This window comes from Hemitrygon akajei, chromosome 14 (assembly GCF_048418815.1).
Source record: "Hemitrygon akajei chromosome 14, sHemAka1.3, whole genome shotgun sequence".
Classification (NCBI taxonomy): Eukaryota; Metazoa; Chordata; class Chondrichthyes; order Myliobatiformes; family Dasyatidae; genus Hemitrygon; species Hemitrygon akajei.
In genome coordinates this window covers 59,574,359-59,601,328 of record NC_133137.1, presented here as the reverse complement: position 1 = coordinate 59,601,328, position 26,970 = coordinate 59,574,359, and the positions used below count along the sequence as shown (strand labels likewise).

Genomic DNA, 26,970 nt, shown 5'->3' with positions numbered 1-26,970 from the left:
ACTTTTTTCCTTAAAATGATAAATGTTGATTTTTTTTTGGAAGTATTTTTAAACTACATATTCTTATAACAATGGGTCGGGGAAGAAAGCAGTTTTCAAAATTACTGCTTTATTTTGTAACAAATAAAAATTAAATTAGGTGTTGGTTTTGAAATGATTTCTTTCTGCTGAACGTTACTCTGTATTTGCTGTTTCCCACGTCCAGCTTCCAGTGATCAACCTGGTGCCTCGATGGCAAGTCGTGCTCAACTGAAGTACTTAGGAGGAACAGCCATGCATGAGCAGCGAGCACGGTGGGAAAGAAAGAGGATTCGGACAGCAAAAGAGTTAATTGAGACTGAACAGAGGTACTTCGAACAGCTGGAGTTAGTTGTAGTGGTAAGCATATAATGGAGAGCTCTGCGCAAACATACATATGACCACATGCAACGTTCAGTTCTTTTTCTTTTCAGAAACATTCTCATTAATGTTTAACAATCTTGTATTTAAGTATTTTATAGAGATTTTAAAGGCAAAGGGGACTCTGCAACCAGCAGCAAGAGACGCCATATTTTGTACCTTCAAGTCCATCCATTCAGTAAATAGGTATACTTTTTTTACAGTATTAGTTTTAAATCTGTTAGTAAACCATTGCTCGTTGATCTCTTGGTACAATTAAAAGCCAATTGTTGCTTTTGAAGCACATTCAGATACCCTGAAGTTATTTGAAGGCACTATAATAAATGCAAGTTCTAACCTTCCAGGCAAAAAAAAACAATAAGCTGGGATGAAGCTGAGAGAGAATACAATATACTGTACGTGGTTACTTAAAATAAAGCCCATAAAGGCGCCAGCTGAGGCAGTGAGTTCAAGGCGTGCTTGGTTGAGCAAAAGAACTGCATATTCCTCCTTAAGAAGAATCTGTTATTTCTGCTTGAATCAGCAGGAATCACTTCTTTTTTGAAAGAATGAAGAACTGAGGGCTACAGTGAACTAGCACAGAAGTGAAGTTGAGACTAGTGCAGATCAGTGGTCATATTGAAGGGGACGGCAGGCTTGACTCCCATTTCTATTACTTTGTGGCTTTGGCTTAAATTCAATCAATTGCTCTAAACTCCAGTGATGTGCCTTTCTGCACTTCCTGCTATTTCTGGTCTGCAGCGAACTGTTAACTAAAATTTTACCTTTCTGCCCTCAAACAGTCTGATACACATCATCTTCACAGTCTGATACACATCATCTTCACTGTCTGATACCTGACTTCACAGTTTAATCCAAACTGATGCTCCTGTGTATAATTTGTCATTTTAGCAGGTTGGTTTTTGTCAGCAGCTATGGGCCAAAAGCCTTTAAAATTCTGTTCAGAAATTTCCAAAGATGTAACTGATAGAATAAGTAAGGGGGCAACTAGTGGACATTTACTTTTTTTCTGATAAATACATAAAGGGAGGAATGGGTATGGGTTGAAGAGTCCAGGCAGATTAGCAGTTTGGCATGAACCAGATGGGCTGAATGGCCTGCTCCTGTGCTGTAGTACTCTGTGACTCTTTGACTCCGTGAGTTTTGAAACGATCCTCATATTTCAACAAGGTCAGAACACTTTGAATTAGATGTAATATTCTGAAGTGGATTGAACATTGGTTCACAGACAAAGAGGAAGAACTTGGAATGAACAGATCTTTCTCAGCTGACAGGCCGTGCCTAGTCAAGCACTATAGGGATCACTGCTTTGACCCAGGCTATTCATAATGTACCGTACGTCAACAATTTGGTGAGGGGGATGAAGTGTCCAATTTTCAAATTCTTTAATGACACCAAATTAACTGAGTCAGGAGGAGGACATAAAGATGCTTTGGAGTATAGACCAGCTCAGTGAGTGGACAAGAGCATGATGGATCTGGAAATTGTGAGGTCACTCACTTTAGTGCAAATCAGGAAGGTATTTTTTTTTAAATGAAAGACTGAGATGCACAAAAGTTCAGGAGAATTTAGGTGGAAGTTAACATTGTAGGTGGAACAAGCAATTGGGAAGGCAAATGGTATGTTGGCTTCTATTATGAGAGAATTAGAGTATAGGTGTAAAAGTGTCATTTTTATATAGCCTTGGTAAGATTGCATCTAGAATATCCTGTGGTCTTCTTACCTAAAACGGATTGTGTATGTCTTGGAAAGAATGTGGTAAAGATTGCTGGTTCCTGAGATGGTGTGCTTGCCATCTGAGGAGAGAATGAAGGCAGTCAGCCATCATTCTCTAGAATTTTGCAGAAATCAGGGATCTCGTCAAACTTTACAGAGTTATCTTCTCAGGGTGGATGCAGAGACTCTTCTGACTGGGGCCCAAAACTTAGACAGATGGGTAGGCCATAATGGCAGAGATGAAGAAATTCTTCACTCATAGGTTGATGAATACAGTGCATTTTCTACCATGGAGGGCTCTGGAGTTTCAGTCATTGAGTTCATTTGAAAGAAAGGCTGAGAGAATTCTGGTTGATAAAGGGATGTGTGGATAGTGCAGGAAAGTGATGCTGTGATAGAAGACCACCCTTGATCTTTTAAGCAGACCTGGCTATAATGACTTGATGGCCTACTGTTTGACAGCTGGGTTTCTCCAAACACTACAGTGCTTCCACATGGAAAGTACTGAAGCAAGTAAACAGGTCAGGCAGCTTCTATAGAGGGGAATGGATATGTCAGGTTGAGACACTCCATCTGGATCCAAGGACTAGGAGAAGGTTCTCAACCCAAAATATTGACTGTCAATTTCCCTCCATGGATGCTACCTGGCCTCCTGAGTTTTCCTAATATATTGTGTACTGTGTCAGATTCCAGCATTTGCAGTAGTCTCCTCTGTCTCTGCATTGATGCCATAAAGTTATAAAGTTCTGAAACAAAATTGCTTTATAAATTGGGCAGGACCTGTGGAGATGGGGAATAAATAGTTTCAGAAAATCGGGTCATTGATCTGAAAGATTAGCATTGTGTTTTTTCTTCATAGATTGACCATTGTATGCACAATATTTTCTGCTTATTGTCAGATTCAGGGTATCTGCAGTGATAGGAGGTGGTCACACAGTCTCAGTGATGGCTGAGTAAAAGTTCATCAGAATACACCCTGAGCTGGCATAGGAAAAGTAACCTCTGCGGGCTTTCCTGGTGATGCGTGTAACATGCTTGTCTCACTTCAAAGTGCTGGTATTGGTAGTCCCCAAGAATTTAAATGACTTGACCACAAGCACACCTGACCATTAAATTCTAGGGGGGGGGGGGGGGAGCAGTTAGAGGCTGTAGGGTAAGGCAATCCTCATTTCCATTGTCTTGATAGCATTAAGCTCCAAGTTGTTATTAGTACTCCATGCTGCAAGACCGTTTCTCTTTTTGATAACAGGTCACATCATAATCAGATAAGAGACCAACTACAGTCATGTCATCCGCAAACTTTAGAATTTTAATGGATTGTCAGTTGTATAAAGTGAGAGCTGGAGAGGCTTCAAGAAACCTTGAAGGGCACCACAGTAGCGTTGCAGTTGGCATAACGTTATTACAGTTTGGGGTGTCAGAGTTCAGGGTTCAATTTTGACATCCTCTGTAAGAAAGTTTGTAGGTTCTTCCCCTGTGCATGTGGGTTTCCTCCAGGTGCTCTGGTTCCTCCCACAGTCCAAAGATCTACTGGTTAGTAGCTTAATTGGTCATTGTAAATTGTGCTGTGATTAGGCTAGGATTAAATCGGTGGGTTGCCGGTCAGCACAGATTGGTGAGCCAGAAAGGCCCATCTCACACTGTATCTCTAAATAAATAAACCATCCTCAACAACTAATTGGCTGACAGCAGTTCCATAGAGGTCAAAGTGTTGCAATCTGTGGAAGCCCATCTAGTCTGGGTTTCATGTGCTCACATTGCATGGGGCCCTGGCAGAAGTATTTAAAATTTCCTAACCAAGGGTGAGGTGCCAGAGGACTGATGGATAGCTAACGTTGCTCCGTTGTTCAAGAAAGGCTCGAAGAATAAGCTTCATAGGCTGGTGAGCCTGACGTCAGTATTGGGTAAATTATTAGAATGTTCTCCAAGGGACAGAATATGTAAGTATTTGGATAAAGAGGGCATAATTGGGTATAGTCAACATGGCTTTGTGTGTGATAGATCATATCTAACCAATCTTGCAGAGTTTTTTGAGGAGGTTACTAGGAAAGTTGATGAAGGAAAGACAGTGAGCACTGTCTACATTGACTTTATTTAGCAAGGCTTTTGACCAAGTTGCACACAGGAGACAAGTCCAGAATGTTTATTCGCTTGGCACTCAGGATAAAGTGGCAAACTGAGTTCAACATTGGCTTAGTGGGAGAAGCCAGAGGATAATAGCAGATGTTGCCTTGTGTGCCACAGGGTTTGGGTGCTGGGTCTGTTGTTGTTTGTCATCTATACTAATGATTTGGATGATAATATGGTAAACTGGATCAGCAAATTTGCAGATGACACGAAGATTGGGGAACAGCAAACTTGTGGATGGCACCAAGTGAGAAAGGCTATCAAAACTTGCAACAGGATCTGGACCAGCTGGAAAATAGGCTAAAAAACTTAGTTTGGGCAACTGTGAGCTGTAACATTTTGGGAGGATGAACCAGGGCAGGAAATACACAGTGAACCGTAGGGCACTGAGGAGTGTGGAAGAACAAGGGAATCTGGGAATGCATATCCATAATTTCTTGAACGTGGATCACAGGTAGATAGGGTCGTAAAGGGAGCTTTTGCACATTGACCTTCATAAGCAGAGAGTGAAGCACAGATGTAAGGAATTTACATTAAAGTTGTACAAGATGTTGGTGAGGCCAAATTTGGAGTATAGTATGCAGTTCTGTTCACTTACCTACGGAAAAATATCAATAAGATTGATGGAATACAAAGAAAATTTACATCAATGTTGACAGAACTTGATGAACTGAGTTGCAGGTAAAGCTTGAATAGGTTAGAATTTTTTTCACTGGAATGTAGGACAATGAGGAAAGACTTGATAGCGGTATATAAAATTATGAGAGGTATATAATAGGGCAATTCAAGCAGACTTTTCCACTGATGTTGGGTGAGACTAGAGCTGGAAGTCATGGGTTAAGGGTGAAAGGTGAAATGTTTAAGGGGAACATGAGGGGGAAGTCCTTGACTCAGAGGGTGGTGCAAGTGTCAAATGAGCTGCTAGCGATGTAGTTTTGATTGCAACATTTAGGAGAAGTTTGGATAAGTACATGGATGGGAGGGGTGCGGGGGACTGTGGTCCAGGTGTAGGTCATTGGGACTAGGCAGAATAACAACTCATCACAGACTAGATGCTTCTGTGCTGTAATGCTTTTTGACTCTGAGAGCAGGAGCTGAAAACACGACGGCAACATTGTGTCTTTGATTTTCCGATCTTCACTCCTTGAGTGCGGTTTCATTGCATCTCTCGTTAATAATGAAATTAGACTCTGCCACAGAAATTAATTTTATGATGTTGTAAAGGAATAATTCGAATGTGCGGCATGTCAGTCAGCAACAGAATTTATTTTTGGGTCACATACAGGGCACTGTTGAGTTATCTTGAAGATGGGAAGCTTGGATTGGGCTTTGACAACTTCTGCCCTCACCTGAAGTTGTACATCACCTACACAGATAACATGGAACACGCCTTCAAAGTCTTGCAGGTAATGCAACCATGATGATCCGTGGTGACTATGATTGCAATGGTTAAACAGCACGTACAATCCTTAAATTTGTTGCTCATCCCTCAGTAGTCTGACGAGAAGAGGAAGATGCCGTTTAACTGAAATCAATCTTTTTAAAGAAAGGCTAATTGTTCAATGAAGTTTGTCCCCTTTCTAATTAAATGTGGCATGTGATACAATCATCATAATGCCTTTGCCTTTCAGTGTGCACCTTCTTCGCAATCTTTGCTCATTAGAGTTGTCGTCGTCATCTTATGGCGAAACTTGCTCTTTCCATAATGATTCTAATTTTATTTGGACAAGTTGCTAAGCTTTCTTTCACCTCTTTTGTTATGAAGGCCCTATTTTGTTCCTTCAAAGGTTGAAGGAGTAAAAGCATGGAGTCACCTCTTTGACAGTTCCCAACCTATGTACTTATTTATCTCTTTGAGACCCTGAGCTAGAGAGAGATATCAGTGTCTTAATTAAGAAGAAGGATGTGACCATGGTAAATTGACTGATTTCATTGATTAAGGACTAGCTGTACAAGTAACATTGATTTTAACAGTGGGTCTACATAAATGTAATTGTTGGAACATGGGGCTGCATAATTAGGACGATGTGACAAAGAATGGTAGTTTTGTCCTTTTCAACCTTCAGTATCGTCCCTGTGCATAATAATGTGCCCCTGTGCAATTAGTTTAAATTGAAAAATGTTATGAAATACCTTCCCAGGGTGTGAGAGTAATACATTTTATGAGCGTCTAATGTTCCTTTAATTAATGTGCATCTCATGTGTTCTGTTTTAGGGACAAATAAAGAAAAATAAACAATTTGCACGATTTAAAAAGCTCCAAGAGTCTCGACCAGAATTCCAAGGGTTGACATTAGAAGATTTGCTTCCACTGCCTCGTAAACGTATTCATCAGTAAGTAGTTATTGTAATCTTTTCCCAATTATTTTTTTCAGCACAAATTCACACAGGCTCTTAAGTTATTTGCTAACATTTAAAAGCTAGACCATAAAAATTTGTGAATTTAATCTCCTGGTGGCAAATGAATTGAAGCTAGTCTTAACTCTCATTCATCTGGCCATTAGGGGCTGTGCAGATGAAATCACACTGACCCAGATGAATCTAGTTGATTGATTTTGAATTATTCACTCTTCTGCTTATGTGTTTCCTAGTCTTGTTGGCTATATTTTAACACCTTTAGTCACAAATGACATATGATCTTGAGTTATTGCCTGATTTCTAATTTCATGACTCGTTGTATACATCAAACATATCGTGGTCCGTACTTAACTTTCATTACAGAAAGTGTTTACGTCAATCTCCAGTACTGGTGCCCTAATAATCCTAAATAGTACTTTTTGGTAAGCAATTTGAAGTGTGTTATTGGAAGATGGTACTGTGAATGTGTGTGTGCTTCATCTTGACAACAATTAATTTTGTGAGAATGCTTTGCCTGGTGCTTTAGATTTTTCACCTGGGATGGGATTTCTGTGCCTGTGCACATTTCTGCCCATCTCCAGCTGCCTTTGTGAAGATGGCAGTCAGGCACAATATTGTGACAGTCATCCATCTTGAATCCACAGGAGAGCTATGTTGGATGTTTTATGTCAGGTTGCCGTGTGACGTGGAGGTGATCATATCCCATGCATCATGATCCTTTTTTTTTAATAGATGGCAATGGTCATGGGCTTGCACGATTCTATTGGAGGAACATTGCTGAGTTACTGGAGTTAATCCTGTGGTACTGATGGTAGAGAGAGAACAATGGCTCTCTTTCTCTTCTTCCTTGAGTACTCTACCTTTATTTTAATTTTTTCCCTCTCTTTCATTCTTCTGGCCTCCCATATTTCCCTTCTCTTTGGCTCTCTTTCCACGTCCTTGGTCCTCTTTCCCACTCCACACTTATTCTAAATCACGGATGCAGAACCCTCTGTCACATCGTAAATTGCAATGCACATCGCATGAATCTTACGGTAAGATGGTGGTGTGTTCAATCACAGCAGCTTCTACAGGGTCAACCAAAGGTCTTTTTGTCCCTTTTAGACATATTTTTTTACAATTGCAAGACCCTGTTGGAGATTAAGAACTTAAAGTACTGCAGGCCTACCCCATCAGCGATTTGCTTGTTGGCAGAGGAACTGAAGAAGCTAGACTTGGTGCAGATTGTGCTCCTGACTGCATACACTGGAATGTGCGATCTAGCATTGAGTGATCGTGTTAGTTGCTTTCCTTGTGCTTGTGAGACTATGTTGGACGTTGTTAACGTGGATTGCTGCAAGCCCGATTCACTGATTTATTGGCGGTTGGCAGGGGAGCTGTGTGGCCTCAGTCAGAACGAGGACTAAGCCTGAAGCTGCAGTATCCCCTGTTTACAGCTGCCCAGAAGAACGGTGTCGGAGTAGGTGCACGCCACCGGAGGCCGTATGGGGCGGTCCAGTCAGAGCTGCACCCCAGAGTTCGCTTGGCGGAAGACAACCTGTGTTGTTTTTGAATGCGGATTTCTGCGACATTCATGGACTTGGGGTTTTGGACTATTACTTTTTGTGTAACTGTATTTTACTGATATATGTGCTTTGCTTTGTGCTGTGTGTGACTGTTGGACTGTGTTTTGCACCTTGGCCAGAGCATAACGCTGTTTCATTTGCATTCATGTATGTTTGAGTGACAATTAAACTTGAAATATGAAGCAAAAAGAAAGGCACAACATGAATGCAGTTTGTCCCTTCCTTGGAATGCAATTGTGCCTTTATGAAAAGTGAGAACCACCTCGGCCCACTGGGATATTTCAAATGTCCAGTGGGTCTGGGTCTCTTTCAAGAATCTAAACTTCCTCTCAAATCTCGTGCCCTATTTTTAATGCTTCAAGGTCAATACTCAACTCACTGATTTTTTTTTTGTAATTTGGTTACTAATTTCATTGTTGCTGTTTAACGAGGACATATCAATCTGATGATACAAAAGTAGGTGGGTAAGCAAGTTGGGAGGAGGACACAGCAGCCTGAAAGAGGATCTTGACAGGTTAAGCGAGTGGGCAAGAATTTGGCAAATATAATGAGTGAAAATGTGAGGTTTAAAAGTTTGGGAGGAAAATGAAAGAGCATGTTATGTTTAAAGTGGAGTAAGATGATGAAAAGTCTCGGGGTGCAGGTCTTTGTTCATCACGTGGAAAGGGTTGAGATTTAGAAATCAGTCAGTTTACAGCATGCACAAATGCAAAGGTAAACTTACTTTCACAGGTATACATATAAAACCTACAGCACAATACAGGCCCTTCAGCCCAAATGTGGTGCCGAACATGTACTTACTTAGAAATTACCTAAGGTTAACCAGAGCCTTCTATTTTTCTAAGCTCTATGTACCTATCCAGAAGTCTCTTAAAAGACCCTATCGTATCTGCTTCCACCACCATCACCGGCAGCCCATTGATGCAGCATCATATAAGCAGCATCCAGAAGAAAAACAAGTTAAGACCAATTTTAACATGAAGGAACACAATTAGAGCAAAAAAAATGTCCATTGTTCCGGAAGATCAGCCATGATGAAATGGCGGAGCAGACTCGATGGGCCAAATAGCCTGATTCTGCTCCTATATCTTATGGTCTTAAAATGATAAGAGTGGTCAAAGTGTTGCTAAATTGGAGTGGGGTAATAGAGATGTGCCAGTTGGTTCAAGAACTGAATGGATGAAGGGAAGTAGCTGTTCTTGAACCCGGTGGTGTGGCTTCCTAATAGCCTTGTCCGATGGTAACTGAGAAGATGGTGTGGCCCAGGTGGTGGAGATCTTTGCTATAAGTATATACCAGGTAGCTAGGAAGGCGTATGCAATGTTCATCTATACAATTACAAAGTAAATGGAGAATAAGAATAAAGCTGTCATGCAGTTTTACAGAGTGTATGTGAGTCTGCACTTGGAGGAAAGTTTTTATCTCCATATTGAAGGCAGATATAGTTGTACTAGAGGCAGCTTAACCAAGGTTCTCTAGGTTGATACCTGGGATGAAGAGGTTGCTATATGAGGAAAGGTTGGGCATATACTCATTGGGAAATAGATGAATGAGAGATGAATTTAATGAAACACAAAAGCCTGAGCGATGAGCAGGACAGTTGCTAAGTCTCCCCTTGCAGGGGGTTTCTGGAACAAGAGCACATGGTTTCAGATTTTCATAATTTTATTTTTGCAATACCTTACTGCTTTGTATCTCATGTAGATTTTGACCAGATGAATGCTGGATTTAATAACCCAATTTCCCATTGGCTATTTCATCGCTGCTCATAGAATCTCACTTTTTCATCTTGCCAAATTTCAAGATTTACTGTCCTGGTCCATGGGGAAATGTTGATATTCTAGTTAAGAGAGTGTTGTTTCTTTGGGGAGTGACAATATCCATCAGATTTTGTATAGTGTTGTTAACAAATTAAAAGCTCATATATTATTATCTCACTTGGTGCAACAGTCAGACCTCAGATTATTAGACCACATAAAATGAACACTAGAGCAAGGGTGAATTATAATTTTCAGCAAAAAGAATCCCGAGGCTTAATGTCAATAGAAGTAAGTTTACTTAAAAGTTGTTCCCAGCAGGACACTGCCTAGTGTTTTCAAAAACATGTAAATTAAACTTGGCAAATTGCTAGTGCTTTAGAAGTGCCTCCTAAATCTGCAACATCTCCACCTGAATGGATGGTGGCAGCAATGGGACGAGCAATTCTGCACCACAGTGTGGAGAGGGGAACAGAGGAGAGTTGTTAAAGAAATTAGTGTTGATGCCATCAGACTAGCAAGATGAAAAATGAGGTGTTGTTCTAATCTGCGTCGAGCCTCTAGGCTGTGGACGGAGATGTCCGTGTGGGAATGGGAAGTGGAATTAAGGTAGCTGGCTGCCAGGAGATCCTGCTGTTAGCAGTGGCCAGACTGAAGGTGCTTGATGAAACGAGCCCCAAGTCGAGGATTGTGAGATGGGACATTGTGGCTCTAAAGGTCCTGTGCTGCTATGTTCTCAGTTCTATCTTCTGCATTCAGAGCGCACGGTGATGTGATTGATCCTTTGAATCTTGGCAAACTCATGAAGGATCTTACAGTATGATGCAGGTTGGATGAAATTGCGCATCAGCCACAGAAGGGTTTGATCTGTTCTATTTCTGCCTTCGTCATCAGGGGATTTGATACAACCGTGGCTCTACCCTGCATCAGGGAAGATGGAGTTTGCCAGCCTCTCTTCTGCACCTGCCAAATATGGGCATGCATATTTCTTGAACCACCACAGTGTTTCCACGTTGGTATCCATTGGATTACCTAGCTGTATGGGTTTCAAGCTGATGCCAACTATTAGCATGCTGCAGATGTGTGAAGTTGGTGGCAGTATGCCAACAGTTTGCCCTCATGTACAACACACGCAGCAGCAATGACACAGCTCTGGAACTAATGGCACTCGGAGTGGCTCATTTGTTTTAATGAACTGGCAGAAAGATCCAGTAAAAGGGTCTGAACTCTACCTCATTGTTGGCAGAAAAGATCTTACATTCCTTGCCCAGCTTTGCTGATTTAGCCCATAGTATCATCATAGTTTGTGTCTCTCTTCCATCCCCTCAAGCAGAAGGGGTGATTACTTTTGCTGCAGTTTCCAGCAATCTAGGCATAGAAAGGTCTCCTCTGGAGAAATAAGCACAAGGTTTTTTTTTAAAATAACTGACTTTAGTCAATCAGCATATTCCAATGCAGTCATTCCAGTTGTGGGGTGGGAGGGGAGAAAATTCAGATTTAGAAAATATGACATTTGACATTAAAAACTTATTACATTTTGTTTGCAATCCTGGATGAAAGACCTTTGATAAACAAGTTTAAAAAAAAATCAAAACTAGGATTGTTTAGGTGCGTTTAGAATATTGTGCACACTAGGACTCTTTATGTTTCCTCCCCCTTCTCTCCTTGGTTTCAACGGGCATTTAAACAGGTGGAGTGCATATCAGAGTCTTCTAAAGCAGGGAGCAAGTTAAACTCCATTCGTTCTCGTGTGTCTTTAAAAAGTTGGTTATTGCTTTTTGTGTTTGTTGCGTCAGCTTATTAGTGATCACGAGTATGGGTGGCTTGAAGATTCCTTTCAGCACTGGAGACTAAAGGAAAGGATGAGAAGAAAAGACCATCTATTCAGATGCTAGATAGGAGTTTTATGCAAAGAGTAACTATTATCTGGAGTGCGCTGCCAAAGAAAGTGGTTGAATCGCATACAAATTACTAGATATAAGAGACATTTAGACACTTAACAGGCAAAGCATAGAAGAACGTCCTAATGTGGGCAAATGTAGATGAGCAAGAATGTCATGTGGGTGTGGAGAACCAACAGGCCTATTTCCATTCTGTAGATCTTTATAACTCATGTTTGTGCACCCAGATCCCACATAGTGCTAATTCATTACAATGCAGTTATTCCGTTCTTTATTGAAATTTTTAAAGACAACGAAAATTCAGTCTAAGCAACATTTAAAACTTCTCCAGGGTGGCTGACATCACAGTAAACATTTAATCAGCCAATGGGAGCACTTTACATACACTCTGAGCCAATTTCGTATTAGTTCACTCTCTGCCTCCCCCACATGTGTAAATGAACTTTGAGAAGAAATTGTTCACTTCAGGAAGGGAAAAGAGGGCAAACAAATACTAGTTTACTTTGGGGAAAATCAGCAGTGGAGCAAAGCGGCAGATTTAAATTCCCAGGCATTAACATATCAGATGACTTGTCCTGAACCCAGAACATAGGCCCAATCATAAAGGAAGCACGCAAGCGTCTTTACTTTCTTAGGAGATGAAGGAGGTTCTGCTCACACTAAAAATTTTCCACCGGTTTACTGTTGAAAGTACTGGTTCCATCGTGGTGTGGTACACTAGCTTGAATGTGCAAGATGATAGGAAGCCGCAGAGAGTAGCGGACTTTGCCCGATACATCTTGGGCGCATCCCTCCCCAACACTGGAAGTATCTACAGGAGACACTGCCTCATAGAAGCAATACCTATCATCAAAAATCCCCAACATCTGGGTCATTCCATCTTTTCTCAGCTGTGATTGGGCTGAAAGATATGGAAGCCTGAAGTTCCTCAACACCAGGTTCAAGAGCAGCTACCTCCCTTCAACCATTCGGTTCTTGAACCAACCAAGAGAACATTAATCACTACAGTTTACCATTTTGACCACTTTGCACTAAAATGAACTTTGTGTATTGTTGTTCTAATTGTAAAATTTGTGTATAGTGTGTTTAATTTAGTTTTCTTGTTGCTTATCTGATGTTATGTACCTGTGATGCTGCTGCAGTACGCTTATGCATACTGCAGTGCTTGTGCATATGACAATAAACTCAATGTAAACTTTGACTGGGTAGGTTTCCTCCCGTTGCATCCCACATCCCAAAGACTTGCAGATTAGAAGATTAATCGGCACCATAAATTCCTTTGAGTAAACAGTTCAAAATCCAAAATGTTTACAAATAAATCTGGACTAGAAACAATAAAAATGCCAACTTGACAGAATCTGGATCGAGGTGATGGGGAGAATAAATTGGGATTAATACAAGTAGGTGTTTGATCTTCAGTGGGTTGAAGATCCTGATTCTGTGCTGTACCAGATCAATGTGAACACAATCTCCTGGTTGGGGACTCTGGGACTAAGGGGCATACAGAGCCCAAAGATATCAGCCAGAACTTCTTGGAATGAAGACAAGAAAACTTCTCCAACCAAAGGGCTAAAGTTTGGAATTCTCCTCTGCAAATGACAATTGATTCTCAATCAGAGTTAATTCCAAATCAAAGCTTCATAGATTTTTGCTAAGCAAAGGTATTGAGAGATATCAGGGTAAGAACAGAGTGTCAGATCATTGAATGGAATCACAGGCACTGGGGACTAGATGACCTACTCGTGTCCTAGGTACAGGCCATTCCTGGATAATGAATTACCTCCATTTTTACAGATGTCTATAAGTCGATTTTTATCTGTAAATCAGATAATACACAAGAACCATTTAATATGCTAAACCATACCTCCACAATATTCTAATGAATGGCAGTAAAAGGCAGTCAAGCCCGATAAGAATGAACAATTGCTAAAAGACAAGAAGCTCGTTAGGTAGTTAGGCCATACATGGGAATGAACAAATGTACATACGTCAGACTTCTGAAAATGATAATATCATGAGAGCTCATTCATATGTAGGGGGTCCATAAGATGGGTGCTTGTAACACAGCGATAGCCTATACTCATCATCCATTACGTACCAAATACACGCAGACCCCGCTTAACGCTGAGGCTGTGTTCCTCAGAAGTGGAGCGCTATGTAAATCAGCACTCTGCGTGGTCATTATAACATCACGTAAATGGCCATTTGTGCCCGATCTAAAAAAAAATCAAACCCAAGATATATGATATATTATTTTACGTGTGCACAGCAATTCATGGAGCAACAAACACGCAAATAGGCCTAACTTGTGCATCAGTGAAGCAGCAGCACATCACAGTGGAAGCAGACGGAAGCGGGTGATGGTTACACTTTAGAGGAGGGACCAGGCTGTGGGCCCTTCTCTAACTTTGGCTTCTTCTCCAAGTAGACATCGAGATTTGACTGCCTTTTCTTAAGTTTCCTCCCATGAAGCAGTTCTTTATAGCAGGAAATTATGTTGAGAACACCTCTGTTTGCCTTTTTGCTTCAGTCAGGGTCATTATCGATGAACTGGTCCATGATACGTGTGATCATGGTGATGCTAGTGCTGAGTTTCCTTGCTGGTGTTTCCTCTTCTCCATCCCTGTCATCAGATTCACCCAGGATGTGTTGCTTTTGCCAATTCTCGAAGCTCTTGCTATCTGCATTAGCCACTTCACCAGAGATACATATACTATGGCGGTCACAGCACTGTTTAAATCTATCAAACCAACCTCCACTGGCAATGAATGTTACCAACGTATCGTCTTTTTCTTGAATATGACTGAAGATGCTTCTTGCCTTCTCCATTATTCTCATCTGGCTTAGGAACATGTTTCATTGCGTTTGGTCAGCCACCCATATATTTAGTCTATTTTTCAAATTTTCAGGCAAATTTCTCCTTAAATGAGCCACCTTTGTTGATGCTGAGCAAGAGGTGGTTATTGTGGCAGAGCTCACCCTATCACACTGCAGTAAGCTGGCTCAACACCACTTGTCACCACCAGTCATGGAGCGAAGATGGGAACTCCACACATGTAGTATGTTAGATGAGGTTAGATCTTGGGTAACTGGGCCTGTCAATAGCTCTACTGCAGGTGTCTATTTCTGGTTTATTTTTACTCAGATTTATGTTTATTTAGAGACACAGCATGATAACAGGCCCTTCTGGCCCAATGAGCCCACACCACCCAAATTACACCGTAACTAACCTGAGCATCTTTGGAGAGTGGGAGGAAACTGGAACACCCGGAGCAATCCCATCTGGTCACAGGGAAAATGTGCAAACTCCTTACAGACAGAGGCGGGAATTAATCCTGGTGTCGCTGACGCTGTAAAGTGTTACGCTAACTGATACACTACACTGTGCCAGATCTTTTCCAATTAATATCTAGCAAACTTAGGCTAAAACTTCCCTTAAGCTCCTAAGTTGGAGAGAATGTAACCTGATTTCTGTGATCTCTCCTTGTAATTTAACCTTTAAAGTGCAGGTTCCATTCTGGTAGATCTTTGCAGAGCTCTCCCCAATGCAACTTTATGTTACTCTTGTGCATTTGTGGATTCTTATTATTCACCTGACAAATGCACATGCAATCAATAGTTTGTTTGATATAACATACAATAAATGCTGTTTTCCAAGTCACAAACATTTTTAATTAAAACATTTTACTGTCAAGGTGGCATTTTTATTCTTTTCCAGTCCAGATTTTTTTTCTGTAAACCTTTTGGATTTACCACATCAAAGGCTTTAACAGATAATATATCTCAAGTATTTCTTTAGAGTAGCTTTTTATTTAAAAAGAAAGTAAGCACTGGACTTGTGAATGACACAACACATTATGTCTCCTGTCATGCTGTATGTAATATGGGATTCTCCCTTAGGCCCAGCCTGGTTGCAACTGGCACCATTCTGCAGTAATTAATCTCCACAGTGATGAAAGCAGCAGGTCTGGGGAAGCTCCTGCTCATGGAAGCATATGCCGGAGCCAGCTGCTGCCACTGTTCAGAGAGGACCAGCATAGTGGAGCACTCTGCATTTGACAGACTCCCACAGTGACAGTCGTGCACCAGTGGTGTATTAGGCCCAAAGGAGTTCAAACCTGCATTCTGCGGCCCTTTATTACCAGAAAATATATATCAGGCAATAATAAAATACACTAATTATATGAGAAGCAAAATGTGGACCAGTTTCTGTTCAGCAGACCTGTATGTCAAGGCTGTAATGTTTTCATTATACACTTCCTCATGGAATGCCAACAACAGGGCTTGTTGATCCAGTAGAATGTGTGCTAATTAGGTTCCCATTGTGTGCATGCTGAAGAGTGCAGATTTGACTGCACATGTCTGGCATTATACAAAATTTTTGTAAGTTTTATAGGACTTATGGATTAAAGAGTATATGTTTTAACAAGTGAATATTTTGCTTCATTGAGTTTATTTATAGCACTCGTTTTAATTAGGCTGTAAGCCATTGCCAGTTCAGTTACAGCTGAATGTATTATATATTAACTGGAGTGACCATGCCCCAATCTGTATTAAATGGGGAGTTGCAGTGGCAAAGAGCTATCCTTCAAGGGAGACAACTGGCCCAAATTCTCTTGAAAAATCTTCATTGATTATTATTGTCACATATACCAAGTGAAAATCTTGTATCAAGTACTGTTCATACAGACCAATTCATTTCAACAGTGCATTGGGGTACAAGGTAAAATAATACAGAGTGCAGGATAGCGTGAGAGTTACAGGGAGAGCATAGTGCACGTTGACATTAAGGTACAAGGTCATAATGAGTTAGACTGAGAGGCTAAAGTTTCATCTTATTGTGGTAGGGAGCTGTTCAATAGCCTTATCACAATGGAATAGAAGCTGTCCTTAGGCCCGGTGGTACATACTTTTGGGTTTGTGTTTCTTCAGTTCAGTGTGAGGAAGAAGAAGAGAGAATGTGTGGAGTGTGTGGTTTTGTTGATATTGGTTTATTATTGTCACGTGTACCAGGATATAGTAAAAAGCTCATCTTGCATACTGTTCATACAGGTCAAATCATTACACAGTGCTGTGAGGTAGAACAAAATAAAACAGTAACAATGCAGAATAGAGTAGACAATTACAGCGGAAGTACAGTGCAGGTAGACAGTAAGGTGCAAGATCACAACAAGGTAGATTTTGGGATCAAGAGTCCATCTTATTGTACTAGATGACTATTCTGTAGTTTTATAACAGTGGGCTACGAGCTGCCCTTGAGCCTGTTGGTATGTACTTTCAAGCTTTTGTATCTTCAGCCCAATGAGAGAGGAGCATAAAGAGAGTGCCCGGGGTTGATGGGGTCTTTAGTTACATTACTGCTTTTTTGTCAAAGTGCCCCTGGGGATATGCTCCCTGCTGAATATCGACGGCTCCTCGGTAGAGATCGTTAAGAGCACCAAATTTCTTGGTGTTCACCTGGTGGAGAATCTCACCTGGTCCCTCAACACCAGCTCCATAGCAAAGAAAGCCCAGCAGCATCTCTACTTTCTGCGAAGGCTGAGAAAAGTCCATCTCCCACCCCCCCCCCCCATCCTCACCACATTCTACAGGGGTTGTATTGAGAGCATCCTGTGCAGCTGCATCACTGCCTGGTTCGGAAATTACACTATCTCGGATCGCAAGACCCTGCAGCGAATAGTGAGGTCAGCTAAGAAGATTATTGGGGTCTCTCTTCCCGCCATTATGGACATTTACACTACACACTGCATCCAAAAAGCAAACAGCATTATTAAGGACCCCACACACCCCTCATACAAACTCTTCTCCCTCCTGCAGTTTTGGAAAAGGCACTGAAACATTCAGGCTGTCACGACCAGACTAGGTAACAGTTTCTTCCCCCAAGCCATCAGACTCCTCAATACCCAGAGTCCGGACTGACACCAACTTACTGCCCTATTGTCTTGTTTATTATTTATTGTAATGCCTGCATTGTTTTGTGCACTTTATGTAGTCCTGGGTAGGTCCGTAGTCTAGTGTAATTTTTTTCTTTTCTCTGTGTTGTCTTTTACGTAGTTCAGTCTAGTTTTTGTATTGTGTCATGTAACACCATAGTCCTGAAAAACTGTTGTCTCATTTCTACTATGTACTGTACCAGCAGTTATGGTCGAAATGACAATAAAAAGTGACTTGACTTGACTTGATGCTGTTATCAATGAGCTGATGGCAGACCAGACATGGTTGGTCTCGTATACTAAAAATGTTAGAGACAAGAGACTCCGGATGCTGGAATCCAGAGCAACAAACAGCCTGCTGGAGGGACTCTGGGTCAGGCAGCATTTGTGGGAGGAAAGGAATTGTCGACTGTTTGGGTCAAAGCCCTGCATCAGAACACTTAGTTTACTCAGAAATGTATCTATTTGTAGAGCAGAGGTAAGAAGAATTACTGTGATCAAAACTGCAGCAACTTCTCCCACTAAAAGCAGGGAAATTCTACGTGCAACTGAAATCACAGTTGTTTACAGCAATGCACTCACTAGACCTAATTTGACAGTTGTCGCCTGTTGGCGATTACATTATCAATGTGTACAGCCTTTCGTTATTTCTGGAAATAGTCATAATCCAGCAAGTTCCTCAGCTTGCACGCCACTCATTTTTGTTGGCTCTTGGGGCCTAATGAGATCTCATGAAGCATCTTTCTTATTGTGTGCAGAAGTTAAAAAGACTGCTGTCACTTGGCAGTTCATCTATGGAAAGAACAAACAGACTCTTCTGACAGTGTCCCAACAATAGGAAGGAAATCCTGCAAGAGAAATAAAAAAGAATGCAAGTGGATATTTGAAGAACAGCTTTCTTCCACAACCCCCCTTCTAACACTTCTCCCCATAACAGTGAAATTTCTGTTTGAAGTATGCATTTGTTCCCAGTTTACAGAAGGTCCACAAAACGTTGGTTACCTTGTGAATATATTACTCATTCATTCAGTCACTAACAGACGATGACCTCAAATTGTATATTCCCAATAGTAGTAGTATGTCATGGTGCTTCATTTTAATTAAAACGTGAGCATTGATAAATAACCTATATCAGAATGTCACATCTGAAACCATAAGTACATTTGTCATTTTTGCCTCTCATTACTGTCAGTTAAGTTTGGTTTGGGGATTCCCTCTGGTAATGTATTTAAAACAATTACTATTTCTTGGACAGTTGTTACAATCTGGAAACTTGCCTTCATGAAAACTTTTTAATCACATGAGCAGCGCTTGGAAAAAAAAGCTGAAGGTGTTAAGGAGTGAGGTCTTGGACGACTTTGGACTTAGAACTATAGAGCATTACAGCACAGAAACAGGCCTTTTGGCCCTTCTTGGCTGTGCCGAACCATTTTTCTGCTTAGTTCCACTGACCTGCACCTGGACCATATCCCTCCAAACCCCTCTCATCCATATACCTGTCCAAGATTTTCTTAAATGTCAAAAGTGAGCCTGCATTAACCACTTCATCTGGCAGCTCATTCGACACTCCCACCACTCTCTGCGTGAAGAACCCCCCCCCCCCAATGTTCCCTTTAAACTTTTCCCCCTTCACCCTTAACCCATGACCTCTGGTTTTTTTCTCCCCTAGCCTCAGTGGAAAGTTGACGGGACACATTCGACCAACCGCAGCCACATCTGGCGAGGTCGCACTGCACGGGCCCCTCTGTCTACAGAGAGCACCACCCCCGACCACTGGCTATCAGTGCCCCTGTCTCCAGCACTCTAGCCTGGCCAACAGGCTTCCAGTGATGCTGTGAACAGTCTCTACAACTTCCAAGGCTTATGGAGAGGAGTATATTGCAGCTAGAGTTATTGTCTCTGACTTTCAGAGACATTTTCAAAACTACAACGTTTGAAACTGAAGGAATTAAAAATATGAAAAATATTAACAGGTTAGCCAAAAACACACATAATTAAGATTAATAATGTCTAACTATGTATTATTAGTTAAACAAAACCAAAATAATTGTTAAAAGGAGCTTTCCTTCCCAGTGCTGTTCAGTCCTCACTGAAATCAGAGTATGGGACCAGGCAGAACTGGGGTGGATGGCGCTGATACAAAGGATTCTTTGGTATTTCGGAAGCTGGAATCAGCAATTCAAAAAAAAACCTCTGCTCGGAAGTGTTATTCGCTGGAGGAAAGTGGGCAATCCCAACAAATTCAGAAGTGTAAATGACTGCACGATGACTGTGGGGGAGTGGGTGTGATGTCAAGGTCAAATGTGGATGTGAAGCCTTTTACAGTGGAGTACACACAGTCCACTGCTACCGATAAATGTTGGCCATTTATTATTGAAACCATCTGCACATTGTGGCAGCCCAACGAGTGAGATTGGAGGAAGTAAGAGAGGGGAATTGAAAGCTTTTGGCTTCATGTCCTGATGAAGGGTCTCAGCCCAAAATGATGGCTGTTTACCCTTTTTCCCATCAATGCTGCCTGACCTGCTGAGCTCCTCCAGCATTTCGTGTATGTTGCTTGGATTTCAGCATCTGCAGATGTTCTTGTCTTTCAGCTTGATCCATTCGGCCCAATTTTTCCATGCTGACCATGTGTCTATATGAGCTAATCCAATTTCCCTGCATTTGGCCTATGTCCGTCCAAACAGTTCCTATCCTAAGTGCCTAGTAAACCTTGTAATTGTATCTGCCTACACCGCTTGCTCCATTTACCTACCGCCCTCTGTGTGGAAGAAATTCCCCTCAGGTCCCTTTTAATTGTTTTTCCGTCTCATCTTAAACCTATGCCTCCTAGTTTTAGAATCAGAAGAAGTCCATTCAGTCCATGCAAGCTTGAGCAATCCCATCTATTCTCCCAATTATTTTCCTGTAAGTTCTTCTCTCTTGCATGTCATTAACTCCTAGCACCAACTTACCTTGGGAGGGGGAGGGGTTGATTTTTAGTCTCTAGTTAAATTAACAGCCTGCAAATCTTTGGGATGTGGGCTGACTGGAGCAAAGCCGCACAGTCACAGGAGAAGGAGCAAACTCTGCCAAAATGATCCGAGGATGAGAATTGAACCTGCATCTCTAGTGCTGTAAAGCAGCAGTACTCCCTGCTACCCCTCCTGCGATCATGTGCTGACACGTCCGTTCACTTAGGGTGATAGTATCTCGGGTTGAGGGATTTGATGTGGTGGTGTTTGCCGAGCTTGGCAATTAGCTTACAGAGGTTTCCTCACCAGTCGAGGTGACATCCTCAGTGCGCAGTTGGTGTTTCTTTCTGGGAGTGCCCGCATTTATACAGGATCCCATTCCCTTACCTCAGTCCTGACTGGCTACCCTTTCAGTTGACCTCAACTCGTTTATGGGAAGACAAGCTAGTGGTACAGAGACATGATCCACCATTGCTGTTCCTGGTACATGAAGACTGAGAAGGACATTCCTTTAACTAGGAGGTTCTGGTGCAGTCAAATACGAAGCAGGCATGAGAATTTTTAGAGGCGTGGTTCTCTTCTGGTAATTCGGTAAACAAACATTTCAAAATAGACACCATCTATGAACCCCTAAGAACCAAAGAAACGTGAGCTAATAGAAGTCAAAGATCAACTGAAGGGGTAGCCAATCAAGACCAAGGCAAGCTAATGTGGTCCTGTATATAAACGCGAGCACTCTCAGAGAGAAACACCAACAACTGCGCACCGAGGAGGTCACCACGACTGGTGATGAAATGTCTGCAAGCTAATTGCCAAGCTCAGCGAACACTGCAACATCAAAAGTCCATTTACATTTGCTTTGAAAATAATTATTTTAAAATACATATTTTTATTCCAGATACAAGCATCTGCTGCGAGATTTGATTGGAAACACCAACCCGGATGATCTAGAGTTCCAGCAACTTGAAAGTAAGTCGCAGCGCTACACTTCCAAGTTGAGGTGGTAGTGGTGCTCCCGTGTCCTTCTGGTCGTCTTGGGTAGATCTCGTGCGGTTCTGGAGAACTGCAGTGCACTTTGCAAATGGTACACATTTCAACCAATGAGTACCATTGGTGGAGGGCACGGATATGTGGCAATTGTCTTTTGTTTATTTGTTGGGATACAGTGAGGAGTAGGCCCTTCCAGTCCCTCAAGCTGTGCTGCCTAGCAACCCCCCCCCCCACCCCCGATGTAATCCCAGCCTAATCATGAGACAATTTACAATAACCAATTAACCTTCTAATGGTACATCTTTGGACTGTGGGAGAAAACTGGAACACCCAGAGGAAACCCACATGGTCACAGGGAGACCATACAAAGAGGCAGCGAGGGGAATTGGACCCAGGTTGCCTGAACTGTACAGCGTTGTGCTAAATACTACACTACCATACAAAATACATTGCAAAGCTTTTCCATGTGCGTAATCCTGACAGATGTTTCCACAACTACATCAAAATCAGACTCAAGTTTATTATCTTATTATTTTTGTGAGGAGCGTTCTAAGAATGATCCTGGGAACGAAAGGGTTAACACACGAGGAACATTTGATGGCCCTGTGCCTGTACTTGCTGATTTAAAAGAAAGAGAGGATATCTCATTGAAACGTATCATATATAGAGTGGAAGTGGAGAAGATGTTTCCTATAGTGGTGGATTCTAGGACCAGAGGGCACAGCCTGCCTTTAGAACAAAGATGAGAAGGAATTTCTTAAGCTAGAAGGTGGTGAATCTGTGGAACTCATCACCACAGGTGGATGTGGTGGCCAAGTCATTGGGTTTATTTAAAGCAGAAGTTGGTCGTTTCTTGATTAGAAAGGGTGTCAAAGGTTATGAGGAGAAGGCAGGATGATGGAAAAGTAGCTTAGACTTGGGCTGAATGGCCTAATTCTGCTCTTGTGTCTTATGATCAGCGAGATGCGTTGTGAAACTTGTTGTTTTGCAGCAGCAGTATAGTGCAATGTATAAAATGTATTCTAAATTACAATAAGAATATGTGTATATGTGAAACACACTGGTTTCCTCGGCTGTGCAAGTCTCGGGAAGACCACCTGAGGTGTGAGCCCCCTCCCACCAAGCCCCCTGTTTGTCTGGATGCTGTGTAATTCGCTATCCTGTTACAAATCAATGCCATGAAATAACAGACAGTACACTACATATGATTAAAGGAATTAATGTCAACAAAAGGGTTAGTGAAGAATAACAGGGGAAAAAAAAGGACCCTTTCTAGTTGAACAGTCAAATGTGCACAAGTGGGAGCTATTCTTGAACTTCTCTGTCACTCACGCGCTGGGTCCTCGGTCAACGTGAAAGCACGCACCACCTTCTGAACATCGCTCGCAATCCACCTGGAACAATCGGGTCTTCCACCAGACTGTATGCTACGACCGGTTCTCCCCAGCGTCTTCTCTTTTCATCTCTTCTCGAACAAAAGCCCAAGCCCAACCTTATTATCCCTCACCAAGAAAAATCTCCTGCTAATTGGATGATGCACGTTCCACATTATGCCTCATCTTCAACAATAACCCAAACAGGCTGAAAGCAGAACGAACAGCTCTTACAGAGCTGCTAAATGAAATACCTACAGCATAACAGTGAAGATGTGAACCAGGGCACCATATATATAATGTATATTGAGTAGAGTACATGATTTTGTACATATAGTGCAGAAGTAGTGAGATAGTGCTTCGTGTATCCATTGACTGTTCAAAAATATGATGGAGGGAGGGGAAGAAATTGTTCTCGAAACATTGAATGTTGGCCTTCAGGCTCCTGTATCTCCACTCTGATGATAGTAATGAAAAGAGGGCATATCCTAGGTGGTGGGGGTCCTTAACGATAAATGCCACTTTTTTGAGGCATCAGCTTTTGAATATGTCTTCAACGATGGGGACGCTTGTGCCCGTGATGAAGCTAGTGCAGGCTTCGAAGATTTTAAAGGGAGCTAGTGTAGTCAAGATAGTGCAAAGGTAAAAAAAATTAACAGAATGCAGAATATAGTGTCAGAGTTACAATGAAAGTGCAGCATGAGTCAACAAATAAAGTACAGTCAGCCCTCCTTATCCACGGGTTTCGTATGCGCGGACTCAACCAACCGCAGATCCGGAAAACCCGGAAGTTCTCTCTCCAGCACTCGTTTGAGCACGTACAGACTATTTTTTTCTTGTCGTTATTCCCTAAACAATACAGTATCACAACTATGTACATAGCATTTACATTGTATTAGGTATTATAAGTAATCTAGAGATGATTTAAAAGTACAGGCAGTCCCTGGGTTATGAACAAGTTCCATTCCTGAGTCTGTCTTTAAGTCGGATTTAAAGTCGGAACAGGTACATTTGGTATTATTTAGCGTCAGTTAGTCAAATGTTTGTCTTAGTATATAGTATATATTTTACCTTTCTATGCATATAAAACACTTAAGAAACATATGTATTTCGATAATTAAGCCGTTGCGTTGCTTAGTAATAATTGCAGCTTTCATCGGGGCAGGGCCTTTCACATGCTCCATTTAAATTGTTCTGATCGTTGACCGACTGTAGCCTAATGCTTTTCCAATGACCGATGGCATTTCACCTCTTTCTGATCGCTTTATTACTTCCGCCTTATTTTCAATCATGATTGTGATTATTTTCGTGAACAGAAACACTGTGGATACAGAGCTGTGCCGGGTCCTAAAGTCCACCACACCGAGACAGGTTAAATAAGGGATTTGAGCATCCGCGTTCTTTGGTATCCGTGGGGGTCCCAGAACCAATCCCCCACGGATAAGGAGAGCCGACTGTACAAGGGCCATTAATTGGAGATCGAGTCTATCATTGTCTTACAAGAAGTCTGCTCAATGATCTTATGTCTACAGGGTAGAAGCTGACCTTGTGCCAGGTGGAGCCTGTTCTCAAGCTTTTGTGTCTTCTGCCTGAACAGAGGGGTGGGAGAAGAACATGGATGGGACGGGATGGGTCCATGATTATTTTGGTCATTTTTTTGAGGTAGTGGGGAGTGTAGGTGGAGTCTGTGAAGGTCTGTGTGATGGACTGGTTGGGCTACATCCAAATCTTTGCAAGTCTTGCAGTTTTGGGCAGTGCAGTTGCCATACCAGCCTATGATGCACCCAGATAGGATGCTTCCTGTGGTGGATCTGTAAAAATTGGTGATCAAAGGTAAACGGAATGTCAATCAACTGGGTTGCAATGACCTGTTTGGCATCGAGCTGCACTCACCCAGACAAGTGGAGAATATCATTTTGATGAGGAAATGCCTAGGAAATTCACTCAGCCATCTTCTTTTCTGATGGTTCAATGTAAACTAGGTGGTAATTGGCTGTGTTGAATTTATCCTGCTTTTTGAGCATCTTGCATTCCTGGGCAATTTTCGCTTCTGTCGTCAAGGATGTCCCTTTGCAGCAGAGATAAGGAGGAATTTCTTTACCTGGAGGATGGTGAATCTGGAATTCATTGCCACAGATGTTTGTGGGGGCCAAGTCACTGAGCATATTTAAAGCGGAGGTTGATAGGTACTTGGTTAGTGAGGGTGTCAAAGATTATGGGGAGAAAGCGGGAGACTAGGGTTGAGAGGGGAAATAAATCCGCCATGATGGCCTCAATCGCCTCGTACTGCTCTATTTCTTACATTACATAGAGGGAATTGTGTTGGCTGAAGTCTGCCTTCTGTAATGGCAGGGATCTCAGGAGGAATCCATTTGACACTGCGTGTGTACAGTACAGCTTCATGTTTCAGACTGGCGCTGGGTCCCCCCACTACCAACGACGGTCATGTTCTTGAAGCTTTCTCCTATTGTTGGCTGTTTAATTGTCCATCGCCATAGATCATTTAGTATGGTAGTGCTACAGAGCAGTGGCCTGATCCATTGGCTGTGAGGTCACTTGGGTCTCTGGAGTATTTGCCTGTTCAAAGTACATTTATTATCAAAGTATATATACTACAGTTGGGCCTTCTTATCCGCAGGGGATTGGTTCCGGGACTCCTCACGGATGCCAAGAAACACGGATGCTCAAGTCCCTTATTTAATTTAACCTGTCTCGGTGTGGGCGGACTTTAGGACCCGGGGAGCTCTGGACCTGCCGCCCATGGCTGCTGCTGAATCCACAGTGTTTCTGTTCCGCTGACCGGAAGCGATCACAATTGAAAATAAAGTAGAAATAATAAAGCGATAGGAAAGAGGTGAAACGTTGTCGGCCAATGGAAAAGCGTTAGGCTACAGTCGGTCAACGATCAGAACAATTTTAAAGGATAAAGTGAGAATAATGGAGCATGTGAAGGCCCTGCCCTGATGAAAGCTACAATTATTACTAAGCAATGCAGTGGTTTAATTATTGAAATACATATGTTTGTTTAGTGTTTTATATGCATAGAAAGGTAAAATGTATACTATATTACTAAGACAAACGCTTGACTAACTGACGCTAAATAATATGTACAGGATGTACCTGTTCCAACTTGCATACAAATCTGACTTAAAGACTGCCTGTACTTTAAATCATCTCTAAATTACTTATAGTACCTAATACAATGTAAATGTTATGTAAATAGTTGTTATACTGTATTGTTTAGGGAATAATGACAAGAAAAAGTCTGTACATACTCAAACAACGAGTGCTGGAGAGAGAACTTCTGGGTTTTCCCAATCCGCGGTCGGTTGAATCCATGCATAAGGAGGGCCGACTGTATATCCAACCTTGAGATTCATCTTCTTGCAGACAGCCGCAAAGCAAACACAGCGGAACCCATTAAAAATAACCCCACACAACAAGATAGATAGATAGATACTTTATTCATCCCCATGGGGAAATTCAACTTTTTTCCAATGTCCCATACACTTGCTGTAGCAAAACTAATTACATACAATACTTAACTCAGTAAAAAAATATGATATGCATCTAAATCACCGTCTCAAAAAGCATTAATAGCTTTTAAAAAGTTCTTAAGTCCTGGAGGTAGAATTGTAAAGCCTAATGGCATTGGGGAGTATTGACCTCTTCATCCTGTCTGAGGAGCATTGCATTGATAGTAACCTGTCACTGAAACTGCTTCTCTGTCTCTGGATGGTGCTATGTAGAGGATGTTCAGAGTTATCCATAATTGACCGTAGCCTACTCAGCGCCCTTCGCTCAGCTACCGATGTTAAACTCTCCAGTCCTTTGCCCACGACAGAGCCCGCCTTCCTTACCAGCTTATTAAGATGTGAGGCGTCCCTCTTCTTAATG

At 41.9% G+C, this 26,970-nt stretch overlaps 1 protein-coding gene across 3 annotated transcripts in view; it reads left to right on the top strand.

The window, feature by feature from the left end:
- Positions 1-26,970, top strand: part of arhgef39 (Rho guanine nucleotide exchange factor (GEF) 39) — an 85,869-nt gene that overhangs the window by 29,256 nt on the left and 29,643 nt on the right. For all 3 annotated transcript variants that reach the window (XM_073066173.1, XM_073066172.1, XM_073066171.1), the window contains exons 2-6: positions 206-378; positions 491-585; positions 5,528-5,648; positions 6,458-6,576; positions 21,609-21,679. In XM_073066173.1, coding sequence (XP_072922274.1) covers positions 232-378; positions 491-585; positions 5,528-5,648; positions 6,458-6,576; positions 21,609-21,679 — 553 coding nt within the window. In that variant the 5' untranslated portion in view covers positions 206-231. The remainder of the gene's footprint in view (positions 1-205; positions 379-490; positions 586-5,527; positions 5,649-6,457; positions 6,577-21,608; positions 21,680-26,970) is intronic.